Genomic DNA, 22,537 nt, shown 5'->3' on the forward strand with positions numbered 1-22,537 from the left:
ACCGGTTTTGACAGGTATGACATCTCTTAAGAAATGGATGTATGTGTTTAAGTGGCAAGGGCTCTATACACCCTTGTCATCGTACAATCTTTTAGGGTTTTAAGTCCTATAACAAGTCTATTTCTGGATGGTCTGTCTGACAAGAATAGTCTTCTGACCACGTTGCTAGTTTTTGTTATTAGGATGGAAAAGGTTTTTCTTTTTCGTTTGAGACAAGGGCTAATGTCCATAAATAAGATGCCCACAATCTCAAAAAAAAAAAAATTGAATAGAGAATATCTGTTGAAAAATTATTTATGAAACTTCTTACACATCACTGTACTACATAAGTGGTAACATTTAAATAAGTTTTGTAAAAATGAAAATTTAATTAAGCGAAAAACAGACTGTAACTCATGGTTAAAAATAATAAATAAAATAAAAAATTTTAAATTAAGAACGACAGTTGTCAAAATATTTTTGTTTGGCGATGTAAGTAAAAAAACACTTAAAAAGAATCATGAAAATAGAGAATAATCAAAATTAAACAATAAAAAAAATAATTAACAATTGTGGGTATATAAAAACACAACTAAATTCCGTATTTATTTTATACTATTTTAAAAATAAAATAAATTGTGAATTTATTTTAATACAAATCAAGAAACTAACACTACAATTAAATAGGTGAATAATGAAATAATCAATAGTTGAATTTCTGAAGTAAATCATACCTAAATTTCCAGATATATTCACAACACACAAAAAGGAACTTAATTCTCTAGTTTCTTAATTCTTAGAGAATTTAATCTCTAACTAAAAACAGTTTTTTAAAAAACTTCTTTCTGACTTCAGTCAAAAGCAGGCAGTCCATTATGTCATAATATAATGAACAAATTACATTTCTTTTAAAATTATAATTTTTTTACAATAATAATTTAATTCTAGCTTTGTATATGCATTTTACTGACCCAAATTGTTCATTATTATAACAAAAATATACTCACAACTAAGATCTTTGTAAGTTTTTGACCAATAATATTAACATATTTTTATTGATAATTAAAGTCACGAAGGAATAATTTACTTCAAAATGTAAAAAAAAAGAAAATTTGATTAATAAGGTTATAAATACTAACTAAATCATCTTTAAGCCTTTGATACTTTTCAGCTTCTTCTTTCTCTTGTTTAGCTTCTTTTCTTTCAGCAACAACTCCACGTTTCTTCAAATATGAATAATTAGTGTCCTCTTCAGCTTTTAACTTTTCTGCTTTCAATCTATCATATTCTTCTTTTAAAGCACCAGACCTAATTCAGAGAATAAAATGATAACATTTATTTAATAAGCACAACCAACATAGCAAAATAAAATATTACAAACATACATATATATATATATATATATATATATATATACTTACCATGTCCATCACTCCAAATTAATATTAGATGAACTCCGTAATGCCTACAAAAACCAGCTGATCCCAATTATGCATTAGCTGATTACATTTGTTTTTTCACTTGAAATCGTCTCCGATGAGAAAATTATATAACATTGGGTGAGAAAAGACAATACATCAAGATAGTTTACTGATATTTTACCTACTAGCAGGGTACATCATCAGTAGTAAATAACTTCATTTGCACGGTAAGTATAGAGAAATATCATCCACAAATATTTACTGCTAATATCATCGACAATGAGTACAGAAGCTCATCTAGATGAAATTAAATTTTTTTTTTTCAATTTCTTTCAAGTATGCAGACATTTTTAGTAAAGTACTATTTTACCAGAATTGCAATCTCATATTACAACAAAACAAAACAAAACATTCAATTCAAAAAGTATTAAAAATGTTAATGAAATGTCATAATTATTAAAAAAAAAAAAACTATTACAATGAAAGACACCTTAAGAAAAAAAATTATCTTGGTATTTTAATTGGGCAAAAAAATATGTAAAAGACTTTGGTTGAAAATTGTTTGGTATCTGAATTGCACCAGTTCATTTAGTATATTATTTATATATTTACGAAGACGATCCAGAGAGTAACTTACGTTTGTGCCTAGCGTGGAGATGGATGGAGATAGAGCCGCCATCTTGGCGTCAAAATGTTTCTATACTCAGTACACATTAAGTGTCATAGTGTGCGGACTGCGATTTTTCTACTTTGTTCGTTGTGAATTATTGAAATGTGCACTTCAATAGAAAATCCCACAAGTTGTGATTTCTCTCTTTCAATTCAACCTATGTCGGTTTAATTAAAAGACAGAATTTATTGGGTCTGAAGAAAAAACTCTTACTTTTGAGATATCCCAAGAGAAAAAAATCATTACCCAAGAGCAAGCCGTTCATGAAATATCACAAATAGGAGTAAGACAAGCTGGAAACAGACCACCTAAAATAAACAATAAAAAAATAAGATTCACATAAAGGATTGGCTGTAACAGTTATTGCTCATCCTTATCCATCTCTAAAAAACTATAGACCTTGAATTTAAATGTTGAAATCACAAATCGTACTGTGCCCTTGGCTAAAAAGAGCAATTTTTGATGGGTTTGCTGAGGGTTGTTTGTAACCCAGAATCAATGTTCCCTTCATTTGTCTCCATTAACATAAAAATGAATTTCATTACTCATAAAAAATCTATACAAATATCCAGAATCACATCTTTCAACTGAAAAAGTCATGATGATTATTTCTATTATGACTCAATTCTTGTACGGTGACAATCTCAAATCATGAAACATACTACAAAACTCTGCCTCTGATAACTTAAAGTCTGAGCCATGTTTTTAAATTGAACACCCAGGATTCTGTTGGACTGATACATGTACACAACAATGTTGAGTTCTCACATTTCGTGGTTTTCCAGGAGGTTTATCATCCCAAACTACGCCAAAAGAATGAAACTTTTTTACCAATAAAAGAACAGTTACAACTCTCTACATTAAATTGCATTCTAAACTGCCTTTCAGTTATAGTTTGTTTACTTTTATGAAGAACTAGACAGAAGTAGCACAATGATTCATACTAGGGACTGACCCTGTAGTTCGAAGTAAGTATTAAAAATGTTTTATAAAGGAAATAAATGTTAATTTCAAAAGACTATGATTTCAATTAAAAACTTTTTTTATAAACTAGGTTTTAATAAAATTCTCACATATATCTTGCGTAGACTACAAATTTGTTTAAATTCCCAATTTCAACTAACTAAAAACATAATCTAAGTTTTTAGAACAGTAATCAAAAGGGTTGCCTGAAAAGGAAAGACAACTAGAAACGACATCATTCAAAAGTTTAACTACCTAGAACAGAGTGATTCTTATTGTCTGCTTATTATCTAAGGTAGCATTGTATTATAAAACTGTACAGATACTGTATTATCCATGCAGTTCCTGCATCAATAGGTGCACAGAGGAAGAAAATAACTTAACATTGCAATAATATCTTTACTTCCTAACAGATAGGTATCCATTATATATAACTGCACAATAGAAAATTTGAAGTATGTAACTTGTAAGCCAAACCAAATAAATACAGCAATAAATTAAAACAAAATATACATACCCACTGATCTCTTCAAAAAGAACAGTTCTCTCTTTTGGATTTTTCATGGCAATAGATTCAACAGCACCTTGAAAAACAAGGAAATTTTTTGCTTTTACATTAATACCAATTGCTTCTAATTCTGAAAGATATTTTTGAGTAGTGACAGGCTGAAATAAAAAAGAAAAATTATTATAATGAGAAAAATGATTTAGAATACATGAATTATTAAGAGGACAAACACCAAAGGAATTTTTCTGGAATAAATATGTCAACTAAGTAAAATAAAATAAAATAAAAAAAAGACATCCATGAACAAATTCTACTTATTTTATTATGCATTATGTTTATTTTTCCTGCACACTTTATATTACATCATTATTTTTTCCCCTGTGTTCTAAATGAAGTGTCACCCTTGGTTACATAATTTATTAATATTACATTAATAAACTATATTAATACAATACAATTACCATCTGAAATACACCAAGTGGTATAATTAGTTGAAACATACTGTATTAAAATTCAAATATTTGAATATAAGCGGACGGCCCTTAGAAATTTTAAACATCAGACAGCATCATTTCATTATTCCCTAGCTCATTTCATGTGTGAGCCCCTACTTTAACCTTGCAATGCAATGCCACATAACACACACATTCCACAGGGCTCTGGCACTCTATTAGTTGGCAGTAACAGAGAGCACAAACAATATATGTCCATCAGATATCCATGTTTGAACATCAGATTTGATTCATCAGATATCCATGAGTGAACCAAGTGTGCCCTTTTTGCAAATGGCAAATAATAGACACCTCTCAACAGTTATTTCTGCATGAGGAGCTCCACAGTAACACAGTGTTTTTAACTGGGCAAAGTTTATTGTTGATGGTAGTAATCCATTCACTTTGTCACTCATCATGAACTTAAATTCCAATATGGCTGGGGATTCAGCAGAAGCTCACAGTTGTATCACATTCAGTCATTTGTGAAATAACACACTGAATCTTTCAGACAATAGGATGTCTGAAGCACATATCACTAATTGCCTGTAAAGCACTCATGGAATCTGAACAAACAATTCAATAGGACCTCCTTTTACTGAGGAAACTCCTGATGAAAGCAAGGAGATTCACTTCTATTCCCCATTCATGAAGTATATTTAATATTTAGTACTCCTCTTTACCCTGCTGTATTGTACGCCTTTTGCAAATCAAAAAATACTGCAACCAGGTGTTGGCAAAGTAAAAAAGGCATTTTGAGCAACAGCTTCCAAGACTACATGATCAACAGACGATAATCTAGTATGATCTCTGATTGCTTCTGAAGAGGTTTTTGGAAATGCACCAGGAAAGAAGTGGGAGTAAGGTTGTTGAACACAAGTATAAATTGATGCATGAAAATTTACATGATGAAGATGATAAATATATGTACTATCCATCATTCAACATGCAGGGACCTATGTTCTGCCTCAGTCGATCAACTATATTGCCTCAGGATAAATATGATGTTAAACTCCATGAATAATGATAGTGCTGATATCACAAACTATTACGCAGGGTAGAGGAATCTGGGAAAACCAAATTGGACAGATCATTTTCAATGATTTCGGAATTTGAAGGAACGTATAAATTGCAGATATTCATTTTGAATGCCGCCAATACCTTCATCACGACTGCAGGGATATTTGTTACTAGCGGAAAACAGGAGGCTATTATGATTTCCTTCAGGAAAATAGCATACTTTCATGCCCTCTCTTCTCAGTTTGATAGTCGCATCTTTCACATACGTATCCACAAAAGGACACATTATCTGGGGCTGCAGACAAATTATTAAAGGGTTTTCTTCCTTTAGCAGGATTTTAATATACTCACGGCGATAACAGAGACTGCAAACATTTCAGTGAATAATACTGGTACCCATAAAAATATTATTTTTCTTTAATATGCAAAACTCTGTGTATAGATTATATGTCAAATACAATCCAGCTTTACTATTAATGATTTTTAAGAAGTGCTTCACTTCTTCAACCTCCATATCCTCGAAGTGTCCTCAAGATGGTTGGTGGTGGGGACATGAAAGCCTGGGAGACCAGAAATATCATACCAGGCGACAACTTTTTAGTAGATCCTTTCATAGAGATTTTGGTACTTAGCTGAGTTGGTGCAACAGAATTTTCTATGGTGATGAACTGACTGTGGTGGATTTCGGACTTTCTAGCAGAAGTTACTTTTTTTCCAATACTCAAATCTGTAATCTAGTAGCCATGCTAACAAGCTTCTAACAATTTGGTCATTTTTTGCAAGATCTGGCATTCATTCTCTTTTTGTATATTGTTTGAAGAGAGAGCCTGAATAAAATTTTCACCAGGTTATGCAGGATTCCTCACGTTGAGGGACTTTCTGTATTTCCATCAAGCCATAGGAAAGAACATTCTTTTCAGTACAGATCTTCAAAATAGCTTTCTCTTGTTTGTTAAGAGGCATTCTTGAGACCTTGATGAGTGTGGATCTTTACAAATTTGTAATATTAAATTATTAGTAATAAAAAAAATATTTAGAAAATATTTTTACTTTTTTAAAATTTCTTCAAATATAGACAAAACTAAATAAAATTACTTTTTAGTATTTGAAATCTATCATAGAAAAGTATAAAAAAGCATAATTTACTTATAAAATTACACAATTATAGTTTTGTTATCATTTAATGAAATTTGTTTTTGACGTGATTTTTTTTTTAGGCCCCAATTCATAGCTCTCAAAAGTATAATTCAGTATGCCTTCATTTTTTTAATGTTTATTTTATTTAAATTCTCATTAGATATTGAAATATGTACAATGATATTCTACTTGGTTTAGTAGATTTTCTTCGTATTTGAGAATGTTTAAAAGTAAAAGATTATGTTAAATTCAATTAAAAAATGAAATGCAGTATAACTAGCATGCTTAAAAAATGTTTATAATTTTGTAATATTAATATTGAAACTTTTAACTTAATTTTTTTTATTTGTTTCATATTGGAATTACAGTCTTCCACTTCTGGAACCATCAGCAGCTTGTGCGAAAGAAAACTAGGCAAAATTGAATTTGGTGAAGAACAGGCAAGTATATTAGATTAACAACTACTTCTTTCAACTATACTTTTAACAATTATTAGTTAAAATGTTACATAATTAAATACATATGTATGATCATTTCTTAGAATTTAAATATTTTAAAATAAAAAAGTATTTTAAAAATGTTTTAATACAGTTATATTTTTTTGACAACCCGAAAAACAATCTTTAGAATATATTAAATTAATACCATTTTTACAATAAAATGCAGGGTACTTGTGACAAACTTTATTAGTTACTATAATTTTTGTCAAAACCTTTCATGTACTGTAACTTTATAATCATATTTACAAGTTCTAATAAAAGTTATCTTCCCATAACTAATGGTAGCCCTATATATGTTGTAAAGTTAAAAATAATTACCATTTATCTTCTAACATTTTTGTAATTTTTATTGTGAATCAGAAAACTATTACTCAGAAAAGAAAAAAATCTCAAATGTAAATACGAAGTAACGTTTTGGGAAATTATATTATAATCTCAAAAAAATTATAACCTAAGAAGACAGCCTAACACTGCTCTGACAGAATATTAAACCATAGATTTTAAAATCCACTGAATAGCATCCAAGAACAAATGGAAAAATATATGCCAAAAAGCAATGTAACAGAAGTGTTGCATAACTGTAGGTGTCATTTATATGCTGCTTGCTTAGACGTGGTGTCATTACATATTTTCAGGGTTACAAAACTCATAGAGTTAAAAAACTAGCTATGCTTATAAGACTGTTATATACTAATAAAATTCAAAACAATTTTTTAAAAAATCAGCACAGCAGGTAAGTAGAGAAAAAGAATTTAGCAGTGGAATACGTTAGACAACTCACACATTTTACAAAGGTGATGGAATTTAAATTAAAATTTATGTCTATTTCTTAGGGTCCTTAAATATATGAAACTTAGTAACTAACACCAGAACACAGATTTCAATATTATTTAATTTCATGAAACTCATCATGATTAAAAATAAAGAAGAAACTAATTAATACTTCATTAAATCCTCGCCATTAAAATATATATCATGAACCATGCTTGTAAGTAAAAGCAAGAGGACCTACACATAAAGTAAGTGGCTATATCTTCTTTGCTATATTCTTCACAATATATAACGTAACACTCATTTCTTTGTAACATTTCTGGAGTTTTTCACAAAAACTATACATTGATGCTGTTCTATTAGACAAATTGCAGATTAAGCTAAAGCTGACTTACATTTTGTATTAAACCTACAAGCTAATAGACCTAAAAAGAAGTAAACTGAAAACATAAATAAAATATAAGGTAAGATAAATAAACAAAAAGCCCTATGTCAGTTTACTAAAGATTACAGATGTCACTGTCACAAACCAAGTTTAACAATCAACAACCATCAACCATTGAACAAATTTTTCAGCACCTACGACCATATTAGGTTACACTAATACACTTACCTCTCTGTTGATTTTGTAGTCAGATGATGTGCCTTGTACAGTTCTAGTAAAACGTTTCTCATTTCCGTCCTTCATTAAAAAAACAGCAGTCACAGCAGCACTAAAAAAATTATTTTATAATGTTAAAAATTAAAAATTTTACTAATAAATAAGCAAATTAAAATACTAGTTTACAGTTATATAAAAGAAATATGTTCATCATTACCAGTATACAAAAGGAATATTAACAATTTAATTTAAATATATGGATTTTATCAAAAATAAAATTGGCAATAAAATGTTTACTGAAACTTCACATACACTATCAAAGCAATATACTTGGCAATAAAAATGTTGAACTGAAATAACATCAAATTCAATATCGTATGAACATAATCAATAAAAGAGAGAAGCTGAGCACAACAGTCCCAAAGAGATACTTAATCTTATTACTTTCTATAGAACAGTTAACAATATTTTATTATAAATATGATGCAATATGGTATGTAAATAACATTTTTGTCTTTGTGTAGAAAATTATTTTTTTTTTAGTAATAAAAAAAAATGTCTTTCATAGTCCTTTGGGCCAGTATCAACCAGCAATATTACACTACCAGTAGCATAATATATAATTTTCTAATAATACAATCATAAAACATTTTAAAACAATTTTGTCATCTTTACTTGTTAGAAAAAATATAATGAATATCAGATGTACTTAACTATATACAATATTCACTTTTATTGTAACAAGACCAACTCTGATTGATTCATTCTCTAACTCAGTCTTAACATAGCTAAGTGATTACATAATGATATCATTCCACTGACTGACATTTTAACAAAAACTTTTATCACAACTAAAGATGAATCAATTTTTAAGGCCTTATTTAGTAAAAAAAAAAAATTATATTTTATGCTAATGGTAATATAATTATACTAATACTAAACAGTAATAAATAATCAGAAAATAATGTTGGATATATAGCATCAGCACAAATGGTGCATTTAATATTGCATAAGTCTTTTTTATTACTAATAAATTAAAAACGTACATACCAAAAGCAAAAGAAAAAACATATAAGCTATATAACCTCTAGAGGAGCGCCAACTGTAAATATGTTTTGGAGATTTTTATAGATATAGAGGCAGCATTTCCTTCCTAGTGTTGGAGTTCCGTCCTCTATGAGTTAGAATGCTGCAATGTTCCTGTAGTCCTGCAGGACATAGTACATGACTATTTGTCTAATCGTACGACTCTGTTTAAAGATGCGCACCTAGCTGTGGAAAAATCTGTCACCAGGGGAATTCCGCAGAGTTCCGTTCTTGGTCCCCTGCTGTGGAACCTGGTATTTGAAGGGTTTCTGGGAGTGACATTCCCAGAAGGGGTCACGGTCCAGGCTTTCGGCGATGACTGTCTCCTTTTAGTTCGTAGTAATTCATGACTGCAGCTGGAAAATCGAGCGCAAGCAGCCTTGTCAACCATGAAAGGCTGGATAGACATTCAAAATTTAAATATTTCTGTGCCCAAGATGAAGTTCACGCTTCTCAAAGGTGCAGACAAATTATCGTATAACTGAAACCACCACATTAAGTATAAAGGTTGTGATATCAACTGAGTGAGAGCATAAGTACCTAGGTGTTTTGTTTAATGAGAAGTTGCTGTTCAGCAACCACATTAGGCAAGTAGTGGCAGACGCCATATCTCAGTGATGCACAAACTTAGGAGGATTGCTCAGATGGACTATGGGTTGTCTGGCCATCAAATGTACATAGTGTACCAAGGTGTCTTCAAAACCATGGCCGCTTACGTGGTGCCCATTTGAGCGCATGAGTTGCATGTGAACAGAGCACTTTTTGAAAATTTAAGGAGTGACCAGCACAGAGCCTTTATTGTGTGCACTGGTGTTTTTAAAGCAACCTTCTATGAGGCTACCACTGTATTGGGAAAGCCTCTCCCAATCGATTTAGTGGTGAAAGTTTGAGCAACCATGTTGAGTTTACAAAGAGACCGGGAGGCCGAGATATTTGAGATGCGGTTTCAGACCAGGCCAGTACTGGAACAGAACGGTTATCACAATACACCAGATCTAAGTTTCATTCAGTTGCCCATCTCCTGCCTGAAGAGCCTCGCGATGGAAGCACGACAGCTAGAATGGAACACCACGACTAAGGGATGTCCATGCACAAGTTTATATGGGATTTGGAAAGATAATATAACTCAAGTTCATTTTTAAGGACACGGGTGCCCTGGTCCTCACCAACCATGTTAATTTGAACCAATATCTGTTTCAGTTCCACCTGGCAGCTGACGAGCTGTGCGCCTGGGAGGTCCAGTCAACACCTGATGTTTGACTGCCCTGCTCTTGGGGGGCCAGAGACTGAGCCACCCTGGAGGTCAAGGGGAAAATTGGCCAGTCACAAGCGGCGAGTCAATGAGATGAGAGCCGCATTTTCGGACTGTGTGGAAGTTCCTTGATGAAGTTGCTATGTTCAACCGACATCAGTAGTTTATTTAAGGAAAAGACTCCAACTGCACTGCTGTGGGAAGCTAACATAGAGATTTATGGCTGACCACCAGCTAATTAAGGATCCAAGCACTTTAATACAGTGGACAGGTACTTGCTGGCATTCGTGGCAAATTGCTGTCTAGACAAAGTAAATTTTAATTTATATATATATACATATATATTTTTAGTATTTGACAGGGTGCCCCTACCCATTTTAGTAAATATATGACGGAGTGGTTGGGACACCGCACTTAGTCTGCTCACGCTGTTAGATAAGCTCTATGAGCTATTTAGGACAGTGGTCGCCAAACTGTTTAAACGCTCAGTAGCCGTTTGTAGCACAGACATTCAGTCTCATGCTTTAAGGCAACCAAATGGGGTGGTGGCAAGAGAAATGCCAAGCAAACTAACCTCTAGAAGGAAGAGACCTGGCTAGACAGTTTGTGTAGTTCACTTACCACAATCACACAATTCTGAGGACAGATGAAGGTTTCCTTAGGAATACTTATGACCATTCTAGGATGTTTGATTAATATCTTAAAAAACATTATTTTTGCATCATCTTTGAGCTGGTCAACACAAAATCATATCGTCGTAATGTCTTACATCTCCTTTATAAAAAGTTCTCCTTCCTAAATATTATGAAGCAATCCTTCAGGTATTTGATTACACCAATTCACAATCACTCTAAGGGTAGATTTTCCTTTCTCATTTTCCATCACCTTTCTTAAAGATTCACTATCTCTTTTCCTTATAGTGTTCTACGGATTTTGGCCAATCACTGAATCTGTGCAAGGCTCTGTCAACCAACCTAACCATGCTCTGTATTTCCTATCTTATGTCTATAAAAAAAGCCCAGCTAGTGGTAAGGGCTTATCAGGTAAAACAAACTAGATCTCTTAACATAAAGAGTGGTACCATACGTAGAATGTACATCCAATACTGAGAAATTAATACTACAGTTTCTTACCTCCTAGCAGCAGGCTGTCCAATAGAAGCACCATGTATAAGATCACTTAATCGTTTGACTCTTAATGAAGTTGTCTTTTCACCCATCACAAAACTGATTGCGTCCATAAAATTTGATTTACCTTTAAAAGAAAGAAATGATTACTACATTTACTCATAACTTATTTATTCATACCTATTGCAACATACAGTTAGAACACACTGAGTGTCCTCCATTAACATCAAGCACCTATATAATATAAAAGGCATAAAAATATCTGTTCAAGCACAAAATCACCAATACAAATCACTTCTACATCCAATCCCTCAAAATTAATTTTTAATCCTAATCTTCAATCACATTTTTTTTTGAGAGCAATGCAAGACTAAAACTGGGTTGATTCCTACTTGGCTAACTTCATGTAATAACAATACAATACAATAATGCTTATCTTTTTTATAAAGTAATATACAATATTATAGAATTAATACATATCAGAATATAAAATTAGTTATATAATACTGTAAATGTAAGATCCTCATTTCCATTGTCTCAAGCTTATTTCTTTTCATTTTCCCAACAGTCCACATCTGATACCCAAGTATTAACACATTCAACCCAAACATTTTATGTGGATGTAGTCTAAACAACAGCCTGCTCTCTAAAGCAATTTATGTCTACTGACAGCAAATCCCTGCAAATGTCTTAAATTTTAATTAATTTGAGTTCATTATTCGTTGTACCTCTCTAAAAATGTTTATTTGCTAGATATTAAAAAAGTATTACAATTTATAGGAGTAGTAATAAAACACCTAATTAATTTCAGTATATTTTATTAACAGATAAACTTAGAAAACATTTAATAATGACAACATGACAATATAACAATACAGTATCCACCTGAATAAATTAAGGGGATTCAATTTACTAATCAATAGTCTTTAATGGTGCATAATTATTACGCAAATTATGCATATATGTATGATGAGCATTATTTGATGTTTTTTATGTTTCTTTTTCTGTTAATAAAATATGCTGAAATTAATTAGATGTTTTATTAAAACACAGTACCAGCAACATGGTTTTAAACAAATATACTTCTATTACGATGAATAATGGACAAGCAATATCAATTATATACAATTAGGGAAATGCCTGCAATTTTGATGAAATCTGCAATGTACCAAATTAGTAAGTGCCAAAGTTATTTGTTAAAATTTAAACCATTCGTAGGAAATGCCTTTTACTCAAGTTATGTCCCTTGTAAGTTACAGTACTCGCACAAAATTTAATTATTTAGCACTCTAGCTTACAAATATAATATACATTTTCAAACTAAATAATTTGGTTTCGGTGAAATTAGGTTAAGAATAAGATTAGATTTACTTATGACAAAATTAAGTTAGGTTAAGCTTAAGGCATGGGTTTTGGTAAATGTGCAATACACAATATTTATTGAGTACATAAATTAAGTGAATTTAATAGAGTTTAGTTGAATTTAATGCAAGATTAAGGTTAGATTACACTAACAATCTGAGTACTGAACTTCGTACGATATCAACATAACCCAACCAAACAACCTAACGCTCACTTCGTTCACTAACCTTGTTTAATTAACCTTACATATTAAATTGAAAATCTGAAAATAATGTATAATACACTTGTACAGCGCTGAATGGTGACGTTACTAAGTAAATTACCATGGTCTTAATTTGACTGAAAGGAATTTCTGATGAATAATTTATTTTATGGAGAGTATCTTAGGTCCTAAATAAAGTATATTCCATATTTCACCAAAATCCAAGGTGAGTCCCTAATTGTATATAATTACTGTTGCTTATTATCATACATCGTAAATAGAAGTATCGTTGTTCAACAAACCTGCTACCGTGGTATAATAAAACATCTAATTAAATTTCTGAAAATTTTTTAACTGAAAAAGAAACAGAAAATATCTAATAATAACAAAATAACAATACAGCATCCACCTGAATAAATCATATGTAATTAATTACTAATCAATAGTTTTCAATGGCACATAATTTAATATCTAAATATGAATATTTATATAAGTAATAAAGAATATTTTTTGTGCAGAAAATAATCAGAACACTTAGTTATTTTTCCATCAAACAAATTGAAAAGGAATTTTAGAATACAAAAATTTGTTCTCACTAGAAATACTTTATATAATATTTAGGGTAAATATTATTAAATATTGTTATAAAATACAGTATTTTACAATCTTATTTCAATCTTTTATCTCTTTTGACAGCACGTTTTTAATTGAAATCTATGTATAGGAAACAATTTTTTGCTGATCCTTTAAAGACAATTCCTGGTAAGTGAACAATTTGGCTATTTTTTGTGAAAATTAATTATCAGAAGAAAAGTAAAAATTGCAGAACATTACTGATTTGATAAAACTGTAGCAAAAAATAAATAAACATAAAGTGAATGAAACTGAACCTTAATAAAAAAAAGAAGTATTTTTGTATAAAAAAAGTAAATAGGTATTTGCCCACTTGAATTTGCCAGTTCCAAAATGTCTCTTGTCTACTTTTTTTGGAATGTATTGTTTTGGTTGTTTATGATTCTTGAATACCTCCAGATTACAAATCAAAAGCATTTCAGGACCATAACATCCACCTTCCTATTTAACAAATAGAAAAAGTAGCATCTATTTTTCCAAAATATCTCTTGACCACTGGAAGAGTTACAACATGGCAGACAATCTTACAGAAATTATAATGTTTTTGAAAAGCATGGAACTGTTTTGAAAACTTCTACTGACTTTGAAGTTTTTGACCGGAAAATGCCAGCTCAAGCTGTAATGAAATCCCCATGTAACTGGCACTTTCATTTTGCTCCCACTAAATGATTCATAATCACACGAGGGAATATTCCAACAGCTTCTGCTCTTATTTAAGGGAAAGCAGCCAACATGATCAATTGTGGATTTGCCAAAAAGTTTTTCAAGCCAAACCAGTACAAACAATGATTGCAAATAGTGCTGCAATTAAAAAAGTTGAAATAGCTACACTCCTAAGGAAAATGAAGGTAAGCACCTGCTTCAACTGCACTAATGAACAAATTCCACAAGAAGATTCTGAAAATAAAGAAGAGGGCGGCTCTATGTATGATATTGACAATGTAGTTTAATTTGAGTAGTGAACTAAAAGTTGAGAAACATTGAAAGAGACTTTATTATCATGTTAAAATGTTTAAATATGTTTCTTATTACTACATTTTAACTAATAAAATGATGTTTTAAACCGTGCTGTTTGCACCCCTTTTAATATATTAAGCAAAATATGAATTACTTAGCTGTTTTGTGCAATTTAATGTATTCAATTATTTATTTTACAAATAACAAAAAGTATTTTACATATTTTGAGGTGTAGAAATAGCATTTTGAATGAAAAGTGTGATTTTCCTATAGTTTTGTAAAGTGGATAAGAGATGTAATGGAATTTGATGACTCAATGTATGAATGAAAAGAGCATTAATTTTAAAGCAAATTCATAAAACTTTTGTCCGTTAATTACAGAATTGGAGCCTGAATGAAAATATAAGCAATGCAAAAGTATGTTATTACAAGAATGATTAAATTACAGGCAAAAAAAAATTGTGATGAATTAAAATTCTAACACCTTAAAAATTGTGAAAACAGAAACTCAAATAACAAAAAAGAAACTAAAGTATAAATTTAAATGTAAAAAACTAACCGTGCTTCCAAATGCTACCAACATAAAAATAATAGAGTCAATTAAAACCAAATAGAAAAAAAACAACAAAATACTCCTATCAATATTTACTCCCAATACACATAATCCTCCATTGTGATTTAAACCAAAAATCTGTGCAAAAAATACATTAAAAATGTCCAATACAAGAGCAATTGTTTATTTCATATAACAGTAATAGAGGTACACAAAAAAAATTATAAGTAGGAATACTTTTATTCACATAAAACTGTATTATAAACTAAGGATGTGAATTTCAACAATTTTAAGATTTCATGTCTTATAACATTTAAAGAACTTTTAACATTAATTTACAAGTAAAACCTTCCTCACTAACATAAAATAAACAAATATGCACAATGATTTCTATACCTGTTATTGAGAAAGTTAATTGCTTATAGCAGTACCAATCACAGGCTCCAAAAATCACTCGCATACAGTTATCAACGAATTGTTAACTTTATCAATTCTTTGATAACTTTTATGCCCAGCTATTGTGGTGACAAAAGATATAATTTTTTAACGAAAAATCAATTTGCTAATGAAGTTACTATCAAACCAAATACAGTAAATAACGAATAACAGAACAGTTTGGTCATAATGTGCACCAGTAAGCAATCGGGGCATCAGATTAAAATTCTTTTAAAATATCACTTAAGAAAGATATTACAAAAAAAAAATGGTGAAAAACAAAAAATTAACATTACAAAGTGTTGTAAATATCACAATATTTACCTGAACCATTTGGTCCGATAACTGAAGTAAAAGTTTTTAAAGGTCCTATCGTGAACTTCCCCTTATAGGATTTGAAGTTATCCATTTCTATACTATGAAGCACTGGTGGCATTTTGTCAAGTTAACGAGTACACGTACCCTTCTATTTCTTCAAAACAATCACACTAATGGCGGAAAAATTCAGGCAACCTGACCTAAGTTACAAGCAGGCTTGTCAACACAAATAAAATATCACCCCACAATGAGTGAGTGTATTACTCTGAAATTATTTTTTTAAATATAAATAAATGAAAATAGAACACTAAATTATTTATAATAATTAGAAATGGTGTTTTGCAGATTTTAAAATGATCTAACATTAATTTTTTGATGCACCATATCATTATTCAACATTTTTTCCCAATGTTGGATTAAACAATTCTGTTATGTACATTATAAAACGTGCATTGCACATTACGCTAAGAAAAAATTTAATTTAAAAAGTTACAAATTTAATTTTTATGCCAACAATATATCGGTCCGGAGAAATAAATATATATTCTAAGCTAGCAGTTACATAAATCCAGATGAAATCTCTTTTTTAACATAATTTAAAAAAAGAACGAGGTACGCCCAATTTGACCCGCCATTTTTTACCGCATGATTTTTTTTAATGAAAAATTACGGTATTTATAAGGACAATTTAAAGATATTTTTTTCTATTATAATAATTACTATTCATTACTGGTGTAACGTAATGAATATAATTTGTCAAAATATTTCCAAGAAATTTTAGTTTGGAGCAACAAAAAAGTTTACCTAAACACTAGGGAGTTAGCATAATACAGTATAATCAGTATAAGAGAGACTAAAATATCAAAATATGTTCTAAAAGGGATAGGAAGTTTTATTACGAAATTTAAATTTGTTTGTGTGACTGTTTTATATAGAACTTTATAATTAGTAGAGTTTGAACATTAGATTTTATAAATATTGCTTGCTTAATTTTGTAACAGAAGGATTCTTATTGTAAATGTATAATAAGAGTAAATATACACTGTAATTTAGAAATTATAAATATTTGTAGAACTCTTAAATGCAATTCTTAATAACATTATTAATCAGTATTTTCATTTTCATTTATGAACCTGGGATCTGTTATTATATTAACCTAAAATCCTTGTATTTTGGGAGCAATCTGTTCAATTTGTTAAATGTATTGAACAAGTATGAATTCTATAAAGTTAAAGTTATAAAGAATTTATAATGTATGAATATTGATACTTGAAAAAAAAGACAGATAATTATATGGAACATGGCATTTCACCTTTTAATTTTTTCATACTTACAGAATATCAAAATTCCATGTATAATAATAGCAACTTCATACTGCTGGAAGTTTTTGCTGTTTACTATATAATAATAATACCGGGTGTTCAAAAAGTGATACAAGCTTATGGAAGAATGTTTCCTTCTTTTGTTGCTGGTTTAATTCAGTTAAATTATTGAAAAATAGGTTTCATAATACAACAGACAATATTCATTGTCTCCCAATACATTTGATACCAGTTTTGTCCAGATCCAGATTTCCTTCACAGAAAAGTATGGTGTGGATGCACTAAACAAGTTCTCCATCAAGCTATACGACAAGTTCCAAGCAGGCAACGTGGCAGATGCAGCCAAAAGTGGTCGACCAAAAGTGCTAACACCAGAAAATTAGGTCAATGTGCAAGCTGCATATTCTGTTCCTTCCAAGAAGTCTGTGTGACAGCTATCTAGCCAGTTTGGTCTCTCCATTGCAACACTGTGCAAGTGTTTAAAGATGCAACCATACAGAACTCGTGTTGTTCACGAGTTGCTACCTGCAGATGCTGGTAAGCTTGTAGTTTTTTCTCAGTGGTTCGTCATCTGTAATACCAGATGGAGAAGAACTTGGTGATTGGTTTTTTGGCACAAAATATTATCAGCACAGATTAGTGAAATTTTACAAACCCAATTATTGTATACTGATTACAATATTTTACATATTTTTAGAAATATTAGTGGGTTTGTGATAAATTTTATGTCACACTAATATATCTAATATTTTTGGATACTTGCCTTTAAAGAAAGCAAGTAAGTTGTACAAAATTTATTAGCTGAAAATAAGTAAGCTAAAATTGACTTTATTTTTTTCTTTTTATTGAGAAAATTTTGTTTATTGATAAGGGACTAAAATGAAACTAAAAAAGTACACATATTTACCAGTGTTAAAGTTTTTTTAATTTGGTAAATTAGAATAGTGTTGGACTGTGAGCCAAAGTGATAAAACCATTGGTTCAACCAGTCAGTTCAATAAACCAATTTTCATGTGACTTTTCTCGGTTCCATGAGACTAACAGTTAGAACTGCACTTTAAATATACAAAAATGAAAAAAAAAAACTTTCTATATTAAAACTTTCTTAAAGTGTAAAAAAGGGTAATTGTATTTAACATACTACTCAAACAATATATTAGCTTGCATATTGTAATGGTAAGATAATATTAACTGTAGTAAAATGATTGTACTCATCACATCAATAATGCAGCTGCAGAATTAGCTGTCACTCTTGTGGCATAGCAGTTTCACAGATGGTGGCAGTGAATTGAGGGCTTTTTAGTCCAGCATGATCTAAAGGTATATAATGTACCTGGTGAGTTGCCCACCTACATAGTTATGATAGATGGGTGTCGATTGTTTGATGGAATGAACATTGATGTTACAATTGGTAGGTTTATCCCTGCCAATGTTTGTAATAGAAAGGTAGTTGATGATTATTCAAGTGATCGATTGATTGTCTACGAGACTGCTGGTGGCTTGACGGAACACTACAGAAGTAACGTTCTGGTTCATCAGGGTATCTCCGCACAGGCGTGTGGACTGTTAGAAATTTGTTGATTTTCTTTCAACCAGGTTCTGAGTTTTGCATCGGAGTCTGGATTTGGAAGATCAGGCAGTTGGTTTGTCAACAGCTTTGCTTGATGCTGCTGAGTGTTCAATTCCCTTCCGGTTGAGAGAGGATTACATTATGGTGGAATAGGGAACTGCTGCATGAAGAGGGTGTTAGTCATTTGCGAAAAGCTTTTCAACATGAGAGTGATCCAGAATGGCGGCAGTCCTTGTTGCTGAACACAGAAATCTGAAATCTCATTACTTTCATAAAATCTGGACTGCAAAAAAGGACTCCTTGCATTCCTTTGCTTCATGAGCAGGGGGACAGGGATCCCTGGGGTGTAGTATACAGGTTCTTGGGACAAAAATTACAACAATCTTCTGTCTGCCCTCTTGACCAGGTTTGATGTAATTTCGGATAATTCTGAAATTTTACACAAATTAAAAGACGATTTCTTGTCTGATGATAGTGAAGCTGGAGAGACCACATACCACCTGCAGGTGCAGCAAGAGGTTGCTAAGTTCTGCAAGGGGCGCAGTATCTTTAGAGATTACTGAAGCAGAAGTGTGTCAAGCTAACTGTAGTTTAAGTAGGGGAAAGGCCCCAGGGTTTGATGGAATAATGGTTTAGGGAATAATTCTTGTTCACTCAGTTGGGGTGAGTGTGAGAGTTATCACACAAATTTTTAATAAATTGTTGTTTGGTGGATACTTCCCTGTGAGTTGTAAGATGTAAAATTGTTGTTTAAAGGTGGCAACAAAAATCCTGCCATTACTTCTTTGTACAGACCTTTGACATTGCTTCCGGTTATTGGTAAGGTCTTTGAAAAGGTTCTGTATCTGCACAAAAATGAGAGGTTAACCTTGCAGGGATTGTTGATGGAGAATCAGTACGAGTTTCATCTCGGAAAGGGTACTGAAGACAACAGACTCCATGTGATGAGTGTGTGGTAATGACCAGTAAGATGGAATATGTACTGGGAATTTTCCTGGACATCTAATAATTTATCGTGGTCTTCTGCTATTTGCAAACTCCAAAAAAAAGAATGCACTGTAAGTGAATTGCAAGTTTCAAAAGTTACTTGTCACTGAGATGTGCTGCTTTGTGAGGGCAGCTATGAAGTTGGCAAGACGCTGTCTAAGGGATGTCCCTGGGGCAACATGTTGGGTCCTTTATTGTAGGTGGTAGTGTCTGATTCTCTCCTGTGACTGAGGTTGCCCAGTGGGTGTTGTGTAGTGGCTTATGCTGACTAAGGGCTCCTGCTGGTTCAAGGAGCCTCGCAGAGGGAGGTTGAATTCAGATTAATAAAGCTTGCAGGATGCTTGAGCTGTGGGGTCATCAACACAAAATGACATTTAGCCCGGAAAAGACCATGATGATGCTCCTCAAAGGCCATTTGGTAATGAGTCGGCAAATCCGTATTTCGATGGCAGGCCAGCAGATTAAGTATGTTCAGTTCAAAAGTACCTCGAAGTGTTTCTTGATAAGAAACTGCAAATTAAGAAGCATCTTCAAATCATCACAGACAAGGCCTGCAATGCCTTTTTCGGTATTCGATGCGTGATCAATCCTGACGGGGGGGGGTCTTAATTTTAAGACCATGAGCATTCTGTATAAAGGTGGGTGCTATATGTGATGCCTGTTTGGGTGGATAGGCTGAAATATAAAAGTTATCGGGGTATATTATTAAGTGCTCAACACCTAATGTTGTTAACGATAACAGGTGGCTACATTTCATGGGAGGTAGTCTTGGTGATTGCAAGCATGAAACCGTTACGACTAGATTACATCTGAGAAGCAGCAGCGGTATGTTGCTAAAAAGTCTGGTAAGTTGACTTCACATAGTTCGAGAAATTGAACAGTATGGCAATGCCTTGTGGCAGGCCAGATGAGATGAGGCTGTGGGTGAGTGTTATATGCATGATCTCTTTCCAAATTTTGTTGGTTTGTGGGACGACTCTTGGGTACATGGGTACACCGTAATAAATATATGATGCAATTTATTTCCGGCCATGGTGCTTTCAGGGACAGACTGCAGAAATTCAGCCTGGTAGATTCTGGGATGTGTCCTCAGTGTGGACAATTGAATGACACCTATCATGTTTTTTATGAATGCTCGAAGTATGAGTTAGTATGTATGGACACTACCTGTCACCTTGATCTTGTCAGGTTGGCGTTGGATATCGGTGTAAACTGCAGGATCCAGGCTGAATGGGCGATAATGGAGAGTTTTATAATGTACTTAGCAAAGGAAAGGATTGCTGAGGGGATCCTAGAGCCCTGCTTGGATTTCTCTTGTATTCTGTTTTTGTTGAGGTTTTGTTTTATTAATTATGTTTTTGTCCTTTGTTTTGTTTCAGTGTTACGGTGTTGTTATTTTTACATGTGATATTTTTATGTTTCATGTTTTGTTGAACTCACTTTTTCCTTCTATGGGTAGGTAATTCAGTTCCTTTATTTAGTTCAGTCCTTTCAGTTTTACTTAAGACTCGGTAAAGGTGTGTTTTGTTTTGAGTTCATTAAATAGTAGTACACCGATGGGACTGTCACTTGTAGCAATCGCATCAGTGGCATCCTGCCTGAGGCGAAATGGAATATGCCAAAAGCCAAGGTTTCAAAGATGACCTCTGGTAAAGCCCATAACTGCTGTGAATGGAGGGGGTGGCAGTATTAGTAAAAAAATTTACACAGTTCACTTATGACTAAGAAAAGAAAGGAATGAATGTGGCTCATAATTTTACTGTTTCATTAAACATAACATTAAGTATGACTCTAATTCAGTTTTCTCAAAGTAAAACACATTAACAAAATTCTTATTCATTAAGCAAAACTACATGATACTGAAAAGTGCATAAATTACATTCCAGAAGAACACAAGACGAAAAACTGTCTGTGTTATTCTGACATACTGTCAGAAATAAAAACAGATGGTCAGACAAAGACAGATTATCCTGACCATGCAGACACAGGCCTACAGAATTACAAATTGCAGACCATGTCACCAGATATACCCAAGGTCCTTTTGGGGACTTGCCAACAAGAAATCTTGGACCTTTGGTCTGAATTTGCCATATAAATACAGAAAGCATAAGTTATTCTAAGAGCCAGTATTTATCAATACTGAAGAATGACAATATTGATCTGATTGCAATTCAGGAAATACATTGTAACACTGAGAAAAAATTATGGAAAAGGGGCAAAATACCTAGATATGAATTACTTGTGTTACATACCATAATGCATACGGCATCGCTACTTATATTATATTATTATAGACACGATATAGAAAATGCCTCTCTCATCTCCACCTCCATGGGCAATGAAATTCATCATGTTGTAGTTAAAATTGGAAGTACATCAGTGTCCAATATCTATATTCCACCAGCTGTCTCATAGCCAACCTCAGTAATCCAAATACCTCACTCTGCGGTCTACTTGGATGATTTTAATAGCCACCACGAGCAGTGGAAATACAGGGACTGTGATGTGAATGGTGAGGCTTTGGTGAGATAGGCTGGGGATGAGAATCTTAGTCTTGTCTTTGATGCTAAAGACCAATTTACTTTTAAATCAGTGGCTTGGAGGCGGGAGTATAACCCAGATTTATGTTTTACCTCAACCGACAGCAAAAGTCAGCTGCTGCTAGTCATCTG

General features: G+C 32.1%; 1 protein-coding gene across 1 annotated transcript in view; it reads right to left on the minus strand.

Moving 5' to 3' along the window:
- The window catches only part of LOC142329812 (structural maintenance of chromosomes protein 1A-like), a 55,932-nt gene extending 39,770 nt beyond the window's left edge, over positions 1-16,162 (minus strand). Inside the window, exons 1-5 of the mRNA XM_075374656.1 lie at positions 15,993-16,162; positions 11,533-11,653; positions 8,074-8,173; positions 3,551-3,699; positions 1,119-1,287 (exon numbers count right to left, since the gene is read on the minus strand). Of these exons, the coding sequence (XP_075230771.1) occupies positions 1,119-1,287; positions 3,551-3,699; positions 8,074-8,173; positions 11,533-11,653; positions 15,993-16,104 (651 nt within the window). The 5' untranslated portion in view covers positions 16,105-16,162. The remainder of the gene's footprint in view (positions 1-1,118; positions 1,288-3,550; positions 3,700-8,073; positions 8,174-11,532; positions 11,654-15,992) is intronic.
- Positions 16,163-22,537: the final 6,375 nt, after the last annotated feature.

The sequence above is a fragment of the Lycorma delicatula genome, chromosome 9, assembly GCF_047948215.1.
Source record: "Lycorma delicatula isolate Av1 chromosome 9, ASM4794821v1, whole genome shotgun sequence".
NCBI classification, from domain to species: domain Eukaryota; kingdom Metazoa; phylum Arthropoda; class Insecta; order Hemiptera; family Fulgoridae; genus Lycorma; species Lycorma delicatula.